The 20,472-nt window shown below is 35.7% G+C and overlaps 1 protein-coding gene across 1 annotated transcript; it reads left to right on the top strand.

Annotated features, from left to right (window-relative positions):
- The first annotated feature begins 348 nt into the window (after window positions 1–348).
- Window positions 349–12,491, top strand: LOC145679493 (kunitz-like toxin PcKuz3). Its single transcript, XM_081750072.1, has 3 exons — window positions 349–421; window positions 10,300–10,384; window positions 12,316–12,491. Exons 2-3 carry the CDS (start codon window positions 10,300–10,302, stop codon window positions 12,489–12,491), a joined length of 261 nt encoding a protein of 86 aa, XP_081606198.1. The 5' UTR covers window positions 349–421.
- Window positions 12,492–20,472: the final 7,981 nt, after the last annotated feature.

Here is a 20,472-nt window from a genome sequence, read left to right as displayed (position 1 = left end):
TAGACCAATGATCGTTTGCACATCAGTGATGGACAACACCATTTTCAGTAATGTTTAATTCCTATTTTGTCACTCTTAATTAGCTGTCAAGTTACTAAACATAAGTGCAGAATATTTATCTGTGGATGATACTCACTACGTTTTGATGGCGAACTAGAGCGTAATATATCACTGTCAAGTAGCTGGAACCTACATACACTATTATACCCACACCAGGCTGACAATTAAATTCAACAACTATAAAGTATGATTAAAGAGTGATGTTTTAATGGTTGCTTTGTTTGAGTGTATTCTTAAGCTTTTAAATGTGTTATGAATCAAACCCAACCACTTCATTTATATTTCAGAAACCGCACGAAGCCTAGCTAAGTCTATATATTTCGACAAACCGAAGAAAGTGCTTAAATCGATTGCGTATAAGGTTAGTTGCGTATACGCTAAACAATGAACACGATACTAAAACATTTTAACCTTTCTTATAAAAAATGGAAAATGAGTTGCTTAATAACGCGAGCAAGCTTAGTATGAATATTTCATTACATGAACTAACGAATGAGTAACGGAATGAATATAATGTGATAACTCGTTGCTAGTTATGAAACTTAAACTTTGCAGAAAATAATCGAAAGTGAAGCATCACGATCATTTAATGGGATTATACATTGACACCGTGTGTAATAACTGTAACTTTAAGATACTGAGGCAGCATTATGTCGTGTCAATTTTCTTAGACATCTTGAGTCGGTATGACATGCATTTATTCGTAAATTCATTAGAGTTCACATATGGTGAAAAGAAAGCGATTGCTAACAATGAGAAAACGTATATAAAAAAAATAACATTATCAAAGTAATTTGTGTTCGATTATCAGGATGAACACTAGATCGAGTTGTTTTCTTGATTTTTAACGCTTCCTTCGACACAATCTCGACAATGTTGTAAATAGTTTGGATGAAATCGATCGCTAGATGACAACTACATACTTTAGTGGCAATAAGTAAGATTTCGTCAAGCGAAATTGAAAACATATTTAAGACTATCTCGATCACTATGAACAGTTGAAGGAAAATAGGCTACTGTCTAACGTACTTACAATGATGAATTAAATGAAAAGTAATATCCCGATTATGAATATTTCATGAGGTTCTGCAAGAATGAATGGTGTTACAATGCAAAATGTTTTGTAATTTTCGTGACTATTCTGTTGTGTTACGTTATTCTTACTGTAAAATTGTTGCGAAGTTTTCGAGTATTTTATATACAACAATATAAATTAGACTCCTCGCATTTATGGACCCTTCCAGGTCTTTATTCTAACGCTACTCCAATACTCACGAAAATATACATCGATTTTGTTTCAGATATAAATCTCGAAAATAAATGCCAATTTTGGCGACCAGTACATACCATTCGAACATGGTATTCAAGTTTAGATTACTCAGGCCATTGTGCTAACGCCAAAATTGATATCTAGACATATTTGATCCATTGATATCTATAATGTACCTTATATACAAGGATATGAATAATTTGTATTGGCATATAATGTATGATTCTTCCTTCCAGTTGGCTATTTTCATTCTTACACTATGCCTTCGAGATGCAATAACCATAATGTGATATCTGTCTATATTGGCTACCATCGGTTCCACTGAGAAGTGGCCACGTTAAAGAGGTGGCTAACATACACACTGTTTCAAAAAGAATATGCGTAACCCGAAGAATTATTCTGTCCAAACTATCGATCGCTGTGCCTTGGCCCAGCTATTGGAGAAATGAATACATAGTCTAGTTTATATTAATGGCCGCTAGATGTCAGTTGTCTCCGTGTAACGTGGTTCCTGTCACCACGGCATGGCGCGTCCTCAGGTTGCGGATCGAGGAGAAGGGCTCTAGATATAGAGGTTAGCTGCGAATATATTGAATAAGAAGTCGCTGACAGCCGACTAGGTGTGGTCCTCCCGCAGGGGGATTTGGGTAAGGCTAACAACCTCATCCTGTAAAAAAGGACTTGTTCAGAAATATTCACAAAAGCCTCGGAAAGGACTGATAACTTGCCACAACCTCAGCAAAAGAAAATGGACATGAGATTTGGAACATAAATAATAGAAGTCTTTATAGAGCAGATGCGTTAAAATCCGTAAGCAGAAGAATTACAGTATGGACCTAGTAGGAGTTTAGGAAGTTAGGTAGGAAGGAAATGGATCTACGATTTCCGGACATTTTACGTTGTTTTACGGGGAAGGAAATAAAAATCACCAGTTAGGAACAGGATTTTTCGTTCAGAAACGAATACTACCAGCAATTAAACAGATTGAATTTGTTACTGACACACTTTTTTTTTATTACTCTTAAGGGACGGTGGTGCGATATTATTGTTTTAAATGTACATTCCCCAACAGAAGATAAGGATGATGATATAAAAGACCAACTCCCGCCATGCCATATGAAAATTCTATTACGGGACAGGGGAAGGTAGGACGAGAGGATATTTTCAAACCGATTATAGGGAACGAAAGTCTACATATGGAAAGTAGTGACAACGGTGTTAGACTCGTGAACTTTGCAATATCCAAAAACGTAATCGTGAAGAGTACAAAATTTTCACATCGCGACGTTCATAAATACACTTGAACATCACCAGAAGAGAAATACATAATCAAATTGATCACGTTTTAGTAGATAGAAGAAGGCAATCTAGGATAATTGATGTCCGGCCGTTTAGAGGGGCTGATTGTGACACTGATCACTACCTGGTAACAGCGATAATACGAGAGAGATTATCGTTGAATAAAGATAATATTTAATGTCCGAAAACGGAGAGATTGAATTTAAAGAAATTAGAAGAAAGCAAGGTAAGAGAGGAATGCCAGATTGAAGTTTCGAATAGATTATCGGCACTAGTGTTAATAATACCTGGATTGAAATTAGAGATAGCATTAAAATTTCAGCAAAAGAAATGTTTGCACACGCGGAAATACGTAGGAACAAACCTTAGTTCGACCAGAAATGCATTAAAGTAGCAGAGAAGAGAAAACAGGCAAAATAACGCTGGCTACAAAGTCCAAATGAAATAACTACACAAAATTTCGCAGATATCAGGCGGGAAACTTCCAAAACTTCTGGAACAAAGAAACGCAATTTTCTGAAAACTAAAATTAAGGAACTTTGAAAATAATAGTAAAAATAAAAACATCCGGGACATGTATAAGGGGATCAACGAATTTAAGAAAGGCTATTAACCTCGTGCTTATATATTAAAGAAATCTGACGGTAAAGTTCTCACTGATACGGATAGCATCTTAAATAAATGGAAAGATACACACCGTCGAACCGTATATTCCAGAACCCAACCGAATAGAAGTAGAAACCGCTATAAGGAAATTAAAGAAACAGAAATCTGCGGTTGTAGATGACTTTCCGGCTGAGTTAATTTTAGCTGGAGGCGAAAAATTGTGTAACAAGATACACAAACTCATTCTCCTTATCTTGAACAAGGAAGAATTGCTACAAGAGTGGAAAGAATTAATCATTGTTCCAATTCACAAGAAAGGCGACAAAACTGACTGTCATAATTATCGAGGCATATCTCTTCTGTCAACATCCTATAAATTCTTTCAAATATTCTATTATCAAGATAGACCCCATACACAGATGAAACTATTGGCGATAATCAGTGCTGATATAGACAAAATCGATCAACTATCGACCAAATGTTTACCTTTCGCCAAATACTCGAGAAAAGGTGGGAATACAATATCCCGGTACATCAACTATTTATTGATTTTAGAAAGGCGTACGACTCGGTTAAGAGAAACATTATACAGCGTTCTTACAGAACTTGGAATACCAAGAAAGCTAATTAGATTAATTAAGATATGTTTAAATGAATCCCAAAGTAAAGTCCGGGTAGGAAAATTTTTGTCCATGAGCTTTCACGTCGGAAATGGCCTGAAACAAGGAGATGCGTTGCCGCCATTATTATTTAACTTCGTTCTGGAATACGCGATAAGGAAAATCAAACATAGCTAGCTACCAGGGCCTAGAGTTGAACGGTATTCACCAGGTTATGGGATATGTTGATGTTGTAAATTTAATAGGAGATGATAGGAGAACAATAGAAAGAAATGCAGAGGTCTTATTAAACGCATGCAGTGACATGGTTTAGAAGTAAATGCAGAGAAAACTGAATACATGGAAGTGCGTCGAGACCGTAATACGGCAAATTATGGATGCGTTAAAATATTAAATAATATTTTTAATAAAGTAAATAGTTACAAATACCTAGGATAAATGTTAACAGACGAAAGTCATATTCACGAAGAAATTAAATGTCGACTGAAAGGAGGGAATTCGTGTTACTATTCGGTTCAAAATCTCTTGTCGTCGCGAATTCTGTCGAGGAATTTGAAGTTTAAAATATAGAAAACGATAATCATGTCTGTTGTTCTATATGGTTGCGAAACATGGTCGCTTTGTCTGAGTGAAGAACATAGACTGAAAGTATTTGAGAACAGGATCCTGAGACGAATATTCGGACCCAAGAGGAACTTGAATGGAGAATAGCAGAAACTTCATAACGAGAAACTACATAACGGTTTATGTGTTTTACGCAACATTGTTAGGGTCGTTAAGTCTAGGAGGCTTAGATGGGCAGGTCATGTAGCTAGAATGGAAGAAAGTAGAAACGCTTTCAAAGTCTTGACTGGAAGACCAATCGGAAAACGACCATTAGGAAGACGTAGGCGCAGATGGGAGGACAATATTAAGATGGATCTCGCAGAGATTGGAATACAAAGTAGAAACTGGATCCAATTAGCTAAGGACATAAGTTAGTGGTGAGCTTTTGTGAACGCGGCATTGAACCGCCGGGTCCCATAGGCCATAGAATTAGTTAGCTTTTAGATGTATGTTGTCTTCTGTTTGGCTTGGTAACCGTCAAATGTCTAAAATGGCTACTCCGCAGCAGAAATCATTTTGCGTTCCCGAGTTTGCGAAGTGCAATTCCGTGATTACAGTGCAAAGATGTTTCAGGTTAAGGTACTAAATTGATCCTTCGAATTGGTGGACCATTCGCAGATGCTACGGACAGTTTGTAGATACAGGATGTGTATGTAAAGGAAAGAGTCTTGGCAGCAGTTGTGTTCCCGAAGAAAATGTTGCACGAATTCAAACTGCTTTCCAATGTAGTCCTTCAAAATCAAGTCGTCGTGGCAGTGGGGAGTTACAAGTGCCGAAAAAGACAATTTGGTGTGTTTTGAGACGTCGGTTGGTTGTGATGCCGTACAAGTTACAGCTGTTTCAAGGTCTGCGTCCTGATGACAAACGCAAACGTTTGGCATTTTGTAACGAGTTTCTGGATGCTAATGAAAGTGATAACACTTTTGCACAACGCATCGTGCTCAGTGATGAAGCGACTTTCCGTGTTAGTGGTCAGGTGAACAAACAAAATGTTCGAATTTGGGGCCTACAAAACCCACATACTATTATTGAACATGTACGAGATTCGCCCAAAGTCAATGTGTTTTGTGCGATATCTCGATCATCTGTTTACGGCCCATTCTTCTTTAATGGAAATACGGTTAACAGTCAGTAGTATGTTACAAACCTGGTTGTTTCCGAGGCTGCACGAAGACAACTTCATTTTTCAACAGGACGGGGAACCCCCTCACTGGAGTCGTCAACTGTGTGAATATCTGAATGAAACTCTACAGAACCGTTGGATTGGTCGTCAAAATGCTGGCGACTTAGCATGTCTCAGCTCGGCTCCACGGTCACCGGATTTAATATCCTCTGAATTCTTATTGTGGGGTTTAGTTTAAAGACAACTTTTATGTACCACTACTCCCACAGAACCTGGAAGAGTTGAAGAACTGGATGCGTACTGCCATAACATCAGTGACGCAGGACATGCTTGCCCGAGTATGGGAGGAATTTGAGTATCGATTTGATATTGTTCGTGTCAGCAATGGAGGACATATTGAACATCTGTAATTTGAACGTGTACTGTAATTTAAACGTGAGAGGTTCGTAATTAGTTGTGTAAAATTTTATATTCGTATGTTTTAAAGTTTAATAAATATATGCATTCGAAATACGTATATTCTTTTTGAAACAAAGTGTAAAAAATATGTGTAATTGGTCTATGTTTAGTTTAGGAGTTCTAGTATTGCTTAATTTTAAAATATTAATAAGCAAGACAAACGGCTAATTTTAAATCATGGTAGTTTATTCTAGACGTGTTTCTTTCATTCTTTTAAGTGCATTCTAATTTTGTTGTTCTTGCGCAGTATCGTCTACCTCTAGTTAATGAGCTACAAGTGTAAAGAGACTCTTTGCACAAGTTTTTTTTTCCTTCGGAACAAAAGAGGTCTGAGAAAATCTTAAGGGAATTCATATCTCGAAACCACAGCAACATTTTAAGAGGCCGTCAGATGCTAATTGTGTGTTGTTGACAAGTGAGATAGTTAGCTTTAATCTTGAGAACTTTCCGGAACGATTAAAACTCTCCACTGATTAAAGGAGCCGATGTAGTTAATGTTTTTTTTTTTCAAAACAGAATGGATAAACAAATAACTACAACCAATTCCTGAATTACTATACGTGCTTTATCTTATTTTCATCTGTTTATCCTTGTAAGTTTCGGTCTTTAACCTGTATTTTTCTGTTTCCTATAGTGTTATGATTAAAAACTATGGCATCTTCTCCCCGGAGTGATAAATTTTGCAACAAAGGACTTTATTTATTATGTATAACTATTCATGCTTAGTTTCGTTACTGATTTTAAAATACTGAAAGAAGTCCAGAATAATTTTTTTCTAACGACTGCTAACTACCGACTAATTATGTTGCGAGGCGCTAACCGTCAGTCACGACTTTTTTACGACGTTTCCGAAATTCTAAATAACATTATGAATTTTGCTATTCTACTGGGACCAATAGCATAAATTACCAACACACAAGTTCATCTGATCCCACTGTAAGATGCTATTCAATCGCAAAAATTTGAATTCTTTAGTAGACAGTTGTATGAATGAGACCTAATGAAAATTAAAAAAAAATACTTAACTCCTATCTCATTCAGAAATAACTAAGCTGAAAGAAAAATAATCCATAGGGTACAGCGGGGTAATTTGAATAATTTCAGACATTTTCTCATATATCTCGGAAACTGTAATTGGTATTCAAATATAAAATTGTGAACAAAAACTTTGAACCTTACTATTACTTAACAATTTTTCTTAAGGTAGTATTTGGGATACATCATTGTGAAATTTGGGTATTCAATTTCCCAGCCGAAATTTCGAAAAACGTAAATGTGAGGGGCAATTTGAATAACGAGTGGGGTAATATGAATAACCAACAAAATAAACAAATCTTATAGAAATAATGTATAAACTATTTAATAGTTAGATTGCAATTTCTAAGGCAGTTGAAATATGCTAGTTTTGAATGAAAAGAAGTAGGCCTACATAAATTGTAAATATGCGTCACCTATAGCTATCTTTTTGAATGTAGGCCTAAACTAAAAAAAATGTTCAGAACACTGTCTAAGGCAAAGAGCCGTAATTGGTTAATTCATCTTCCATCGTTCGTATTTAAAGACAACGACAACAGATAAACTGTGTTCGACCTTCTGCACCGACACAGACTTCGTAGAACTATGTCTTGCAACGCTGGCAACGAATCCAGTCTCCCTTTCTAGCAGAATGTTCTGAATACTAATTAAGAAGGCAAAAACAGCAATTCCATGTTTGACATTGCCTGCAGCCATCTTTAGACTTACAATGTTAGGCCTACATTTTCGCCACTGGAAGGGGCAGAGGATATCAGTTTCTTTCGAGCACTCATTTTTTTTCTTGGCAGGTTCTGTATTAGCACTCTTCTTTCTTGTAGTGTCTTTGGATTTTATTGCACCCGATTCTTGCGTCTTTGCTTGGAGGAGTTTTATTCTCATTGCCCGAATATATTCAGAATTTGAGTGGCATGATTTTCCTCCGACACGACGTCTCTTCTGCACACAAACTTTTTCTGGGCTGGGAAGCACTTGTTGTATGGGTTCATCTATAGGCTTCGTTGGGACAAAGTTTTGAGAATCATATAACCATATATAACCATCCAGGGTTTAAGCCAACTATATGTATTATATCACCAGAACACTATCACCTTTAGAAAGACACTTATATGTCGAGTTGGAAGGATAGTGAGTTATACTAAAACTTAGAGCTATATCGGCGGTAGTTCATTAAGAGAAAGGCCACCCCACCGATTTTTCCTAAATGCAGCAGCAAAACGAAAAGTTTAATGGGATAAAGAAGAAGGTCTCCAATAGGTAGGTTGGGGGATATCATAGTGATTAGCACGGCAACTTTGATATTAGTCCATGCCGTCGTCAGTGACTTCAATGGCTGAGATACTGCAAGGTGGAGGAGACCTGTTTCCCTAGTTCTTGAACAGATGAAAGAGGACATATGTGCATTGGTATTTCGAAGGACAAAATATAGCCCCAGGAGGAAAATATCCCCTTATTCGTATCACCGCGATAGGGGTGGCTTAGGAAAACCATTGGATGAGAAAGTAACAATGTGGAAAATACAGATACAGAAAGAAACGCAATCAAGTGCAAACCGTTTAGGATAACGACATGGTAAGTAAATACTTTGATTCAGACTATTTAATTACAAAATCTTAAAAGGAAGTGAACCAAAGTAGTCTAGACTTTTAGGAGTTTGTGAATTTATATAAGACTGTAATGGGCTATTGAAATACGAGACATAAAGAGGTTTATTCATTTAATGAAAAGGGCGATCATAAAGCTATAGGAATAATTATTTGTACGAGCTTAAAAGAGCGGGTAGTAAAAGTATAATTTGTTGATGATAGAGTGATGATATTAAGACTTCAAGTAAAAAATGAAGGATTTAGTAGTGATACAGAGATACGCATCGACGACTTCACTTACAGCTGTAGAAACAGAGGAAAATTTTAACAAAATAGAAGGAATTATGCAAAATAGGTAGAAAGAGGACGTATGCATACATATTTGAAATGGGAGTTTCCAACGTAGTTTTCGGAGTTAAACAGGAAGGTAATGTCATAGTCAAACATGGTTTAGGCAAAAGAAATAGAAGAGGAGATTGATTGGTCAATTTCTGTAGATATAGTAATAGTTTGAAGAACGGGGCTGGCAGTTCCCAGATTTGGCACTTTTCTTTTATCATGACCTTACACTGGCCGAAGTAGAATCTCTACTGAAAAATGTAGGTAGAAAAAAATAAGCAAGATGTTGAATACTGAAATCCTGGAAAACTTGGAAACAAGAAATATTTTCTTGAAAAATACGGAGAAAAAATACTCAATCGAGGATATGATTGGTGCAGGTAATAAGAGACGTTAAGAACATATTAAGCTTTGCCCACACCAGGTTAAAAGGAACTAGTACATTATAGTGGACGCAAAATGGATAAAAAATCGTGATATATAGAACGGATGTTGCAGGAAATTTATTTATTTATTTATTTATTTATTTAACAATCACCAGATACAACTCCGAGGCCATTTTACACTGGATATCTAAGAATAACAATGGAAAGGATTTGGGAAAGTAACGGCCAGGGCCTGTTTAGTAGGCACCATCCCAGCATTTGCCTGGTAGGACTGAGGAAAACCCCTGAAAAACATTAGTGAGGATGGTCGGCAGCGGAAATCGAACCCACGACCTCCCGCATGCGAAGCCAACGCTCTACCACTTGAGCTACTTCGCTCGGTGAGGGAAAGTGGTGTATGGAAGCAGGCCTATTCAGTGGAGAGAGGAAATATGTATAGGAAGTTAAACAAGAATTAGGGATGGAAACAGAGAGAGTCTAGACTTTGTTGTCATATGACTATTAAATTTCACTTCATACTTTAACTATACATTATTTAAATAAGACGACATTACATTTAAAATAATTGTCGAGTTCTAAAACGAGTTTCACTTGCATCTGTACGTAAGTCTTACAATCTACCTCTGTGAAATATTTCAAGTAATAAGGAATATCTCTCCAGTGACTCTAAAACTTACTATTGACAATGTTTTTGTAGAATTGAGTAGGATTGAACTCATAAGAATGGCATTATTCAAATGGAATATATTAAATGACTAATTATTTTTGAAAATGTAATATTTATGCAATTTTCATATCAAATACTTTTTTAAATTTCGAAATTTTTACTTTACATATTAGGAATAGATTTTATTCATTAGCATATTTGGCAAGGCATTTCATGTCTTAACTAGTATTTCTGGTTTTGTTTTAGATGGTGAAATATATACATTTAGTTCAAGGCAGTGTGATCCTGCTTATGACGTACAGAATGGCTCTCTGTGATTCAGATCCTGCTTGTAAGTACTTGTTAATATAAAAAGAATATAAATAAAGATAGGAAGTCTAATGTACAAAGCATTACGTTATTTATCTAAAATTATTGTTTATTGACGTTTTACATACACAATATGCTGAGAGAAAAGCAGACATTTACATAAACAGATTATTCATGAGAATTGAGTTCAGTCGTCCAAGAGACGTTTACAGTTATTTCTCATATTAACGGTTAAGCTAGATAAGCTATGTTTTATTCTTAACATGTAAGTATCATTTCATGCGCGACTAATAAAATAATATAAAAATAATTTCTTACTTTTCGTTTCAGTTCATTTCCTCACTCCACACTCAGAACATCAACTAGGCAACACTAGAATTATATTAGGCACTCATTGTAACGCTTGATCAACTTTGGTTAACATATATTATTGTCCATTTTAAATTCATGCAATATTTATTATGAATCCAATTATGCTTATTACGCTATAACAATATATGAGTTTTGAACGTTGTAACGCTTAAAATTTAAAACAGCCATATATGTTATCCGACCTCTGAGATATTGCATGTGTTCGCTTATCTGTTGTTGAGAATATATTTGGTACAGAATATCATAAAATGAATTGAAAATATTTCTAACCCTCACTTGCAGAGTGTGGAACTTATTCAGGACATTAAATATGAAGTGTTGGAATAAAACGATAAGTAAATTATTGTTTCTGTTACATTAGTAAATATTTTGGTTTCTATTTGATTTGATTATCTTTTCGTGTGATGATCATATATGCTAAATGTGTGTTCACTGAACGTGAATATTGGATTTCCGGCTAGACAGGCATGGACAACTGGCCACTACGTCAGAACTTAGATTAATCAACATTTTCAAAACAATTAAATCAAAATTTGCAACAATTTCATAAGCTGACAGCGTTGTGTGAAATGTAGGACGAAGATCCGGAAAATACACCAAAAACAACATACTACAGCGACTGTGAATAATTAATTATGTGAAAGTGTTAAAGACTATATTGTAGGTTGCCCATTTCTCTGATTACCTCAGAGAATGATTAGTTATGAATAATGGTCAGCTATTTAAATTAGATTAGATTTCAACACTTCTCTTTAAATGAAGCTCATTAACTTTCTAAACTTTTTCCGCAAAGAAATATCGTGTTCTGATTTCCTGAACAAAACCTCTGTCGAGATTAAACTTGAGCTAACAGACTAATATATAGCAAAAGTAGTGTGAATTTAAAGTAAGAAATCTAGTGACCAAGTGGGAAAAAATCACTCATTCTTATTTTGAGTTTTCCTAATAATTCTATAACAAGCAAAATAATGTTCTGCTGTGAACCACTAATTTTATGTTACGTCGTTATCCAAAGGTCCTCAGTTTGTATATTTACAAGCAAGGCTACGAAAAACCACCATAAAACATTTTAAACACACTGCATTTAAATATTACCTTTTATTATAGCATGTAATAACGCAAATAAATACACTCCTTAAAATCGAGCATGTAGTTTTCACAAGATGGATCCGGAATTGTATATTATTTATTCTCCGTTGATATGATAACGAATTCACATCGTCGAATCAGAAATACAACAAAATAGCAACGTATATCAACTGAACAGAAATTACATTTATATATTTTCTTTTCTATATTCTTCTTCTTCCTTTTCTTGAATAACTTGTGAATAATTTAAAAGTATATTCTTCCCATAAATTAAATAAGGATTGAAATGCAAGTATCGTTGTAATTTACAGTGCTAGAAATCAGGATCAAAAAATCAATTTTATTGAAGCTTAGTTTCTTCTCATCATAAATCATACTGAGTTAACTGTCTATACAATCCATATCATATAAGATTCGTTACCTTTTATGTATTGGTATATATGCTTTAATCAACGTATTATAGTTCATTATAATAATTTATTTATTCTACAGTAGGATGTTTAGATCCACTTGACCCAGGTCCATGTTCAGAATATAATGAAAGGTTTTACTATGACTGGGATAGTCGAGAGTGCCGCATGTTTATATATGGTGGATGCGGCGGAAGCCGCAACAATTTTTTTACGAAAGAGGCGTGTGAATTTGTGTGCGGTAAGCGATTATATTAATATATTATTACATTGATGTTCATGCTAAAATATTTATGCATATAATTATTATTTTTGTTTTTTTAATCTGATCATCATATATAGTAATAAATAGGTTATTACAGTTTGTGTGCTTCTTACTTTAATTTGGATGATAAGTGAGTTTTTATTCATTCTGACCATACTGAGTATTATCTATTCTGTAATATTTTGACTATTTTTTCTTGTAACTAGAGATGTTTCAAAATCTTTCTTCTTTGTTTTGTTTCTCAATTTAGTATTCGATATTCCTGTTTCCGTTTTTCAACATTCGCAGCGGAGCCTTATGAAGCGTCCAAGGGACAGGAACTGGCAACTCTTTGACATGAGCCACACCCTTTCGTGAGCCCCACTTCACCTCCGTCACCTTCAAATATGGCATTGTTTTCTTCATGTGCTTGGTGAATGAGAAGGGCAGAGAATGGGCGAGTGCTTTCGCGAACAATGAAGTTTCCTTTCTTAAATTCTTCATGAACTTCACTGTTTCACAAAGTTATTAAGAATCCTTCACACGTATCTACACGAGCAAAAGTGCATTCACACTTCCATTTTTCGTATCATGCAACGTTAGACAACCAACAATTCTGCCAAGGTGTGTTGATTGAGAACCACAGAAGGCGTTTTACAAGTGCTCTAGTTTGTTTGAAAAATGTCAGTGTAGCAAATTTCAAAAAATAGAAATATATCCATGCCTCTGCGACGAAAAAAATCAATTAAAAGACACCGTTTAGTATCTACGGGGAGAATGATATCATGAGAGACTTAAAGAGAAATTTTATTTTAACTTAGATATACCAAGGAAAAACCATTGTTGGTCAAACATTCATTTTATTTCAGAGGTTACAGTATTTTGTAAAATCTCTGAATGTTTGACATTATTCGCTACAACGTTTCCTTCACGTTTGTTATTTACAAATTTTAATATCTCTACTAAAACTTTATGAAAAAATATCAGATCGATATGATTTAACTCCCAACTTTGTTTCGAGAGAATATTTTTTATCAGCAAAACCATCGTAGATTTTATTTTTAAAAAAACGTATTATTATTATTCATTTACACATTAAACCTTACAAGAATATTTTCTAGAGTTACATTACTGGTTTCCAGTGTGTTCGGAAAATGAAACGAAAAAGAAAAACAAAAACAAAAAAGAAATACAAGGGAAAAAGGAAAGGAAAAAATAAAGACAATTTTAGAAAATGAAATCAAGGTGAGCAGTGCGTGTTGAATTTGCGAAAACCATTGTATCAATAGAAAACATGTCATATTTCTAAAATATGACAAATATTCATAGTATATGTATACATAACATGCGTTTAATCCCCAATTAATAATACAAGCAGGGTTTTAAAAGCATATACGATATCAAAGGAATGCGAGTTGTTTCTTGTAATACGCTGTTATATATCATTCACTATCTCTTGCTATATTCTAAGTAATCGGGAACTGTAATTTCGTAAAGAAGAATAAATAAAAGTGAACTAAAAGTATCAAATATGAATATTGACTATTGCTTAGGATAATATTTCAATTGGAGATATTTCCACTATTCCTGTATTTCGGTTAACATTTGCATGATTCTTGCATCTCATCTCTAGATGGAGAACTTTGAGCAAAGAGAACTCATCATAAACCCCGCAAGGACAAATTAAAAGTATTAAGTTAACTTGCAGTAGACTTGACCCCATGGCCCTTAGATTTCTAATCTGGTGCATATAACACCTCGACTATTCTTTCACTACTGCCGAAATCTCCCAACCAGAGAGTTCTGTTATGAAATAATGATCAGAGGAAAGAAACGGAAGCAAAACATTTATTTACGAAAAGTAACCTAAATAAGCAGGAACGTTCGGTTGCCAAATGAAGGTTTAAGTAGCCAAGCTTCGGTTAAAACAACCCTTTGGAAGAAATCTTGAGTGTGACACAATATTTCTTTTCTATCATAGAAACATATGTATCTTGGTAGGTATTTAATTACCACACAAGATGCTGAAATCTAAAAGAAGAGTCTTGTGTGGTGAAATAATACATTACTATCTGTCAAAAAGATTTTTGTCATTTGCCTGCATTGTTTAACCCTTCCTAGAATCTACGCTATGAACAATCAATCCATACGATACGATGTCCGTGAACCTGGCCCCACCCACATCAGCACTAATTTTAAAACATATGCCAAAAATTAGTGCCCAATTAGTGCTGACGACCTGTAACGTTAAAAAAAATGTGCCGTTACACAGACTTTAAAAAACAAAAAATATTCTGGGTGGGGCTAGGTTTACGCTAGCCCCACCCACTCAACCGATTGAGATGAAACCTATACCAAAAGTTAGTGTTAAATTAGTGCTGTCGATACCGCAGAAAAAGAAAATTAGTGCTATTACCAGAACGCCAAAATATATTGGAAAATGTTCAATGTCGGCATCATCAAAGAAAACAAAAGATCCCTCATTTTTATGATAAGATATATAGCACCAATCTTCTTTCTATGCAGTATCGACAGCACTAATTTAGCACTAATTTTTGGCATAGTTTTCAAAATTAGTCCTGTTACACAAACGTCAAAAACCAAGAATATGTGGGTGGGGCTAGCGTGAACCTGGCCCCACCCAGTCAACCGATTGAGATGAAACCTATGCACAATGTTAGTGCCAAATTAGTGCTGTCGATACCGCATAAAAAGAAAATTAGTGCCATTATCAGTAGGCCAAATATATTCGAAAATCTAATATGGCGGCATCATCAAAGAAAACAATCGATCCTCATTTTTATCATACTATACATAGCACTAATTTTCTTTCTATGCGGTATCGTCAGCACTAATGTAGCACTAATTTTTGGCATAGTTTTCAAAATTAGTGCCGTTACACAAAAGTCAAAAAACCAAGAATATGTGGGTGGGGCTAGCGTGAACCTGGCCCCACCCACTCAACCGATTGAGATGAAACCTAGGCACAATGTTAGTGTTAAATTAGTGCTGCGATACCACATAAAAAGAAAATTAGTGCCATTATTAGTAGGCGAAATATATTCGAAAATCTAATATGGCGGCATCATAAAAAAAACAATCGATCCTCATTTTTATCATACTATACATAGCACTAATTTTCTTTCTATGCGCTATCGTCAGCACTTATATAGCACTAATTTTTGGCATAGTTTTCAAAATTAGTTCTGTTACACAAACGTCAAAAAACGAAGAATATGTGGGTGGGGCTAGCGTGAACCTGGCCCCACCCAGTCAACCGATTGAGATGAAACCTATGCACTATGTTAGTGTTAAATTAGTGCTGTCGATACCGCATGAAAAGAAAATTAGTGCCATTATCAGTAGGCGAAATATATTCGAAAATCTAATATGGCAGCATCATCAAAGAAAACAATCGATCCTCATTTTTATCATACTATACATAGCACTAATTTTCTTTCTATGCGGTATCGTGAGCACTAATGTAGTACTAATTTTTGGCATAGTTTTCAAAATTAGTGCTGTTACACAAATGACAGAAACGGCACTAATATTTTCGTTATTTCTGCGAAGTTAACGCTGTTTTCAAAGATTTTGTACTTACTTGTAGCACCTAACGTTAGGTTGTTGTGCATTGAGAAGCACTAGCGATGCACTAATAATTGCGCTAGAAGGGATCATCAGTGCTTTTGATTTTGGTTGAAATTTAACGCAATGAAAACTTCCCCATGAATTTCCTATGGAGTTTGGTGACATGTAATTAGCCATATCTACATGAATAGTTAAGCATTTACGAAACTGTGTTTGTTTTCTGGAAGCACAAACGATGCATGAACGAATGAAACTTACTTTCCGTTAGTGCTTAAAATGGGACCCAAATTCACTCTGGTCCCAAATGTTAGTGCATGATGTGGAGGTTATGTTCAGGGACGTTGTTAGTTCTCCTTAATGAAGGTGTTGAAGGGAAACCCTTTCGTGGGACAATTTCTCGCTGCTACAGATACTTCAACCACTAACGAAAAGATTAGAACCATTCGTTAGTACATCGTTAGTGCTTCTCAATGCACCAAGACGTAACGTTAGTGCTTCATTAGTATAGGTGCAACAAGTAAAATACTTTGGGAAATAGTATGAACTTAGGCCCTACTATAAGCACTTAGGAGAAAATTAGTGCGATTCGTTAGTGCATCGTTAGTGCTTCTAGAAAAAGTTTCGTTAGTGTTTATAAGAAATTTATGATGAATTTCTCAGTATATCAAAGTACCACTACATTTAAAAGCATTCATGACCTCTTCTAGTGCAGTCGTTAGTGCAGTGTTAGTGCTTGTTAGTGTACCAATCCTTAACGTTAGTGCTTCATTAGTGCACTTGCTAAATGTAAAATATATTTGGAAGTTGGCTTGAACTTTCCCCACTTCAAGAACTAACGAGAAAGTTAGTGTTATTCATTACTTCTAGAAGACACTAACAGATTGTATACAATTTGATATTTCTGTAGTTTGTCCCCACCGAAAGCCTTGAAGAAATACCAAAATACGGTAGCAATGACGTTAGTGCTTAGTGCGTTTAAGTATTCTAACAATGCACTAACGATTTGTCATTAAGCCCATGTTTCTACGTCAATTTGTATAGATTTGGATATTTTTGAAGTTGCCCTCACCAAAGATCTTGAAAAAATCCCAATATAACTAACTAGCACTAACGTTATTGCTTAGTGCGTTTAAGGGCACAACGATGCACTAGTGATTACCGTTGACCCTATGTTTCTACTTAAATTTATATGGAATTTGATATTTTTGAAGTTGCCTCCCCAAAAAATCTTGAATAAATCCCAAAATATGATAGCACTAACGTTAGTGTTTAGTGCCTTTAAGTGATCTACTATCGATGCACTAACGATTGCCGTTAACTCCCTGTTTCTACGTCAATTTGTATAAATTTAGATATTTCTGAAGGTGCCCCACCAAAAATCTCCAGTAACTCGTAAACGCTGATAGCACTAATGTTAGTGCTTAGTGCGTTTAAGTGCACTTTCCATGCACTAACGATGTGCGACGTTTGGTATAATTTGGGAGAGGTGGGGGCCAACTACAAGCACGTGTATACATAGCAATATTTTTATTTCTACGCGACGTGTTTGAAGTTGTCCTCTCCCTACCTCTACCAAATTACAACAAACGTCGTACATCGTTAGTGCATCGTTAGTACATTTTAGTGCAATCACAATTTACGAGATATTGAAGATTTTTGGTAGGGGCTAACTTCATATATAGTTATTCTCCCCACTAAAGATGGATTAGTGATTGCCGTTAACCCCATGTTTCTACGTCCATTTGTACGGATTTTGATATTTCTGAAGCAGCCCCACCACCAAAAGTATTCAATAAATCACAAAATATGATGGCACTAACGTAAGTGCTTAGTGCGTTTAAGTGCACTAACTATGCACTAACGACTGCCGTTAACTCCATGTTTCTACATAAATTTGTATGGAATCTGATATTTCTGAAGTTCGCTCCTCACCAAAAATCTTCAATTACTCGTAAACTCAGATAGCACTACCCTTTGTGCTTAGTGCGTTTAAGTGCACTAACAATGCACTAACGATGTGTGACGTTTGGTGTAATTTGGAAGAGATGGGAGCCAACTACAAGCACGTTTATACATAGCACTAATATTCTTTTTATGCGACGTGTCTGAAGTTTGGCTCCCACCTTCCAAATTACAACAAACGTCGCAATTGTTAGTGCATCATTAGTCCACTAAACGCACTAAGCACTAACGTTAGTGATATCAGAGTTTACGAGTTATTGAAGATTTTTGGTGGGGGACAACGTCAAAAATATCAAATTCCATATAAATTGACGTAGAAATTTGCGGTTAATGGCAATCCTTAGTGCATCGTTAGTGCGCGTAAACGCATTAACCACTAACGTTAGTGGTGTCAGAGTTTACGAGTTATTGGAGATTTTTGATTGGGGGACAACTCCAGAAATATCCATATCTATACAAATTGATGTAGAAACATGGGGTTAACGTCAATCGTTTTGGCATTATTAGTGCATTTAAACGTACTAAGCATTAACGTTAGTGCTACCATATATTGTGATTTATTGAAGATTTTTATTGAAGGGCCAACTTCAGAAACATCAAATTCCATACAAGCTGTTAGTGTTTAATGGAAGCACTATCGATATACTAATGAATATCATTAATTTTTTCGGGGGGGGGGGAGCTCAGCAAACCACGAAAGATATTTTACTTTTAGCACCTACAAGAATGAAGCACTAGCGTTAGTGGTTGCTGCACTAAGAAGTACTAATGATGCACTTATGATTGCACTAGAAGAGATCATTAGTGCTTTTGAATTTAGCGGAAATTTGACGCAATGAAAAATTCAACATACATTTCTTATCTGAGTTTTGCTGCATATTGCTGCATTCTTTGATTTACAAAGTAACGCCAGAACACGCGCTGTGAGCAAATTACCGCATTAGCTATTTGGGCTATAGGAAATTTTCTCCGTCATATTGATACACGTTTTATTATTACAAATACAAAAAAATGTACAAAAACATCATTGATGTACTAGAGCAATGATGTTATGAAACAGCTGGTCCTTGGCCACGCTCGGTGCATTTGTACATGATGGTCTTATGTTCCTTGCATTTCGGAGTGTTGCAGTTGATGCATAAGACTGTAGTTTTCCTGATTTTCTACGAGGGCAAATACGGCAAACTCTATTGTGACCTCGCTGATCAGGTGCTGCTTGAAGTTCTTGCCTAATTGGCTGAAGTTGGAACATTTCAACTAGCCAGTCCTTTATTGACCTTGCGATTGGATAGTTTGCAGCTATTCTTCTTTGCGCATGATCCAAAATATGCTGTCGACCAAGTGATTTCAAAAAGCCTTTTCTTGCAGGCTTGTTGAATTCATTATCTCCCATGTTGTTGGCTTTCCAAATGAATTTATTCAACCAACATTCAATAGAAAGAATCCATGGTTAGTGGCCAGCGATTTGACACACTCGATACGCTATACTCTTTTTGCATGGCGTCACTGACATCTACACCACATTTGTTTTTGTTGTAGAAGGTAATTGATGGTTTGTATGCATCACCTGTACTTTCACCAAGCATGCATCATCTGTACTTTCACCAATCTCATCGTCCTCGTGCCATGTGGAAAGTAATACAATATATTTGTTCTTTGCAGCTTTTTACGATACTAGTGCCACCTGGTGTTCTACTCTTCAAACAATACGTTTAAAGAATGACGAAACGGCCCTTAAAATACAACACTTAACACTAGAACACGCCCGTTAGCAGCCTGCTCACAACAATCTCTACGTGGTTACACGCGCCGTTAGCAATTTGCTCACGGTGACCAATACACACCATTCCACTCCCGAACCATGCGCGTGATTGGCAAAACCGGTCAGGGTCAGGTGGAGGTGGGGTGGATAGGGGATAACTCGGCCCCTCCGCCCCTATTGTCTTAGAATAAGAAAAGTGCAGGTGTTTTTGCAAAACTGTGGCAATTTGCCGCGGGTGCGTGTAACGACGAGTCAAGAGTCAATACTATACTTTTGTCCGATAGCCAGTACGCAATTCATTTCAGAAAATTTTCTTGTAATATTTCGGCAAAATAATTGGAGACAGAAATCAGAAAACAATCATATTTTCTCCCTATAATCATATAAACATTTACTAAAAATTGTGCGGAAATGTTGGAGTTACAAAATATTTTTGCATCCTGGAAGAGATTTATTTTTAGCTTTAATACAAAATTTGCTACACACTATAAAATATGTAGCTCAGCTACAGGTATAGACTTGTAGCGCCACTACAGCTAGAGCTATACAATTTTGTAGCTAACTATTGTAGTTTCGGTAGAAATAGCGTGCAACTTCCGAACTGACTACTAGTTCTATTAGTAATAGTTATCACCTAGTATAACTTGTGTCATGTACTGTATATAAGGAAAAGTTGATGA

The sequence above is a fragment of the Thermobia domestica genome, chromosome 2 (assembly GCF_964235325.1).
Source record: "Thermobia domestica chromosome 2, izTheDome1.hap1.1, whole genome shotgun sequence".
In the NCBI taxonomy this organism is placed as follows: Eukaryota; Metazoa; Arthropoda; class Insecta; order Zygentoma; family Lepismatidae; genus Thermobia; species Thermobia domestica.
The sequence above is the reverse complement of the archived record's forward strand: the minus strand, read 5'-3'. Positions and strand labels throughout refer to the sequence as shown.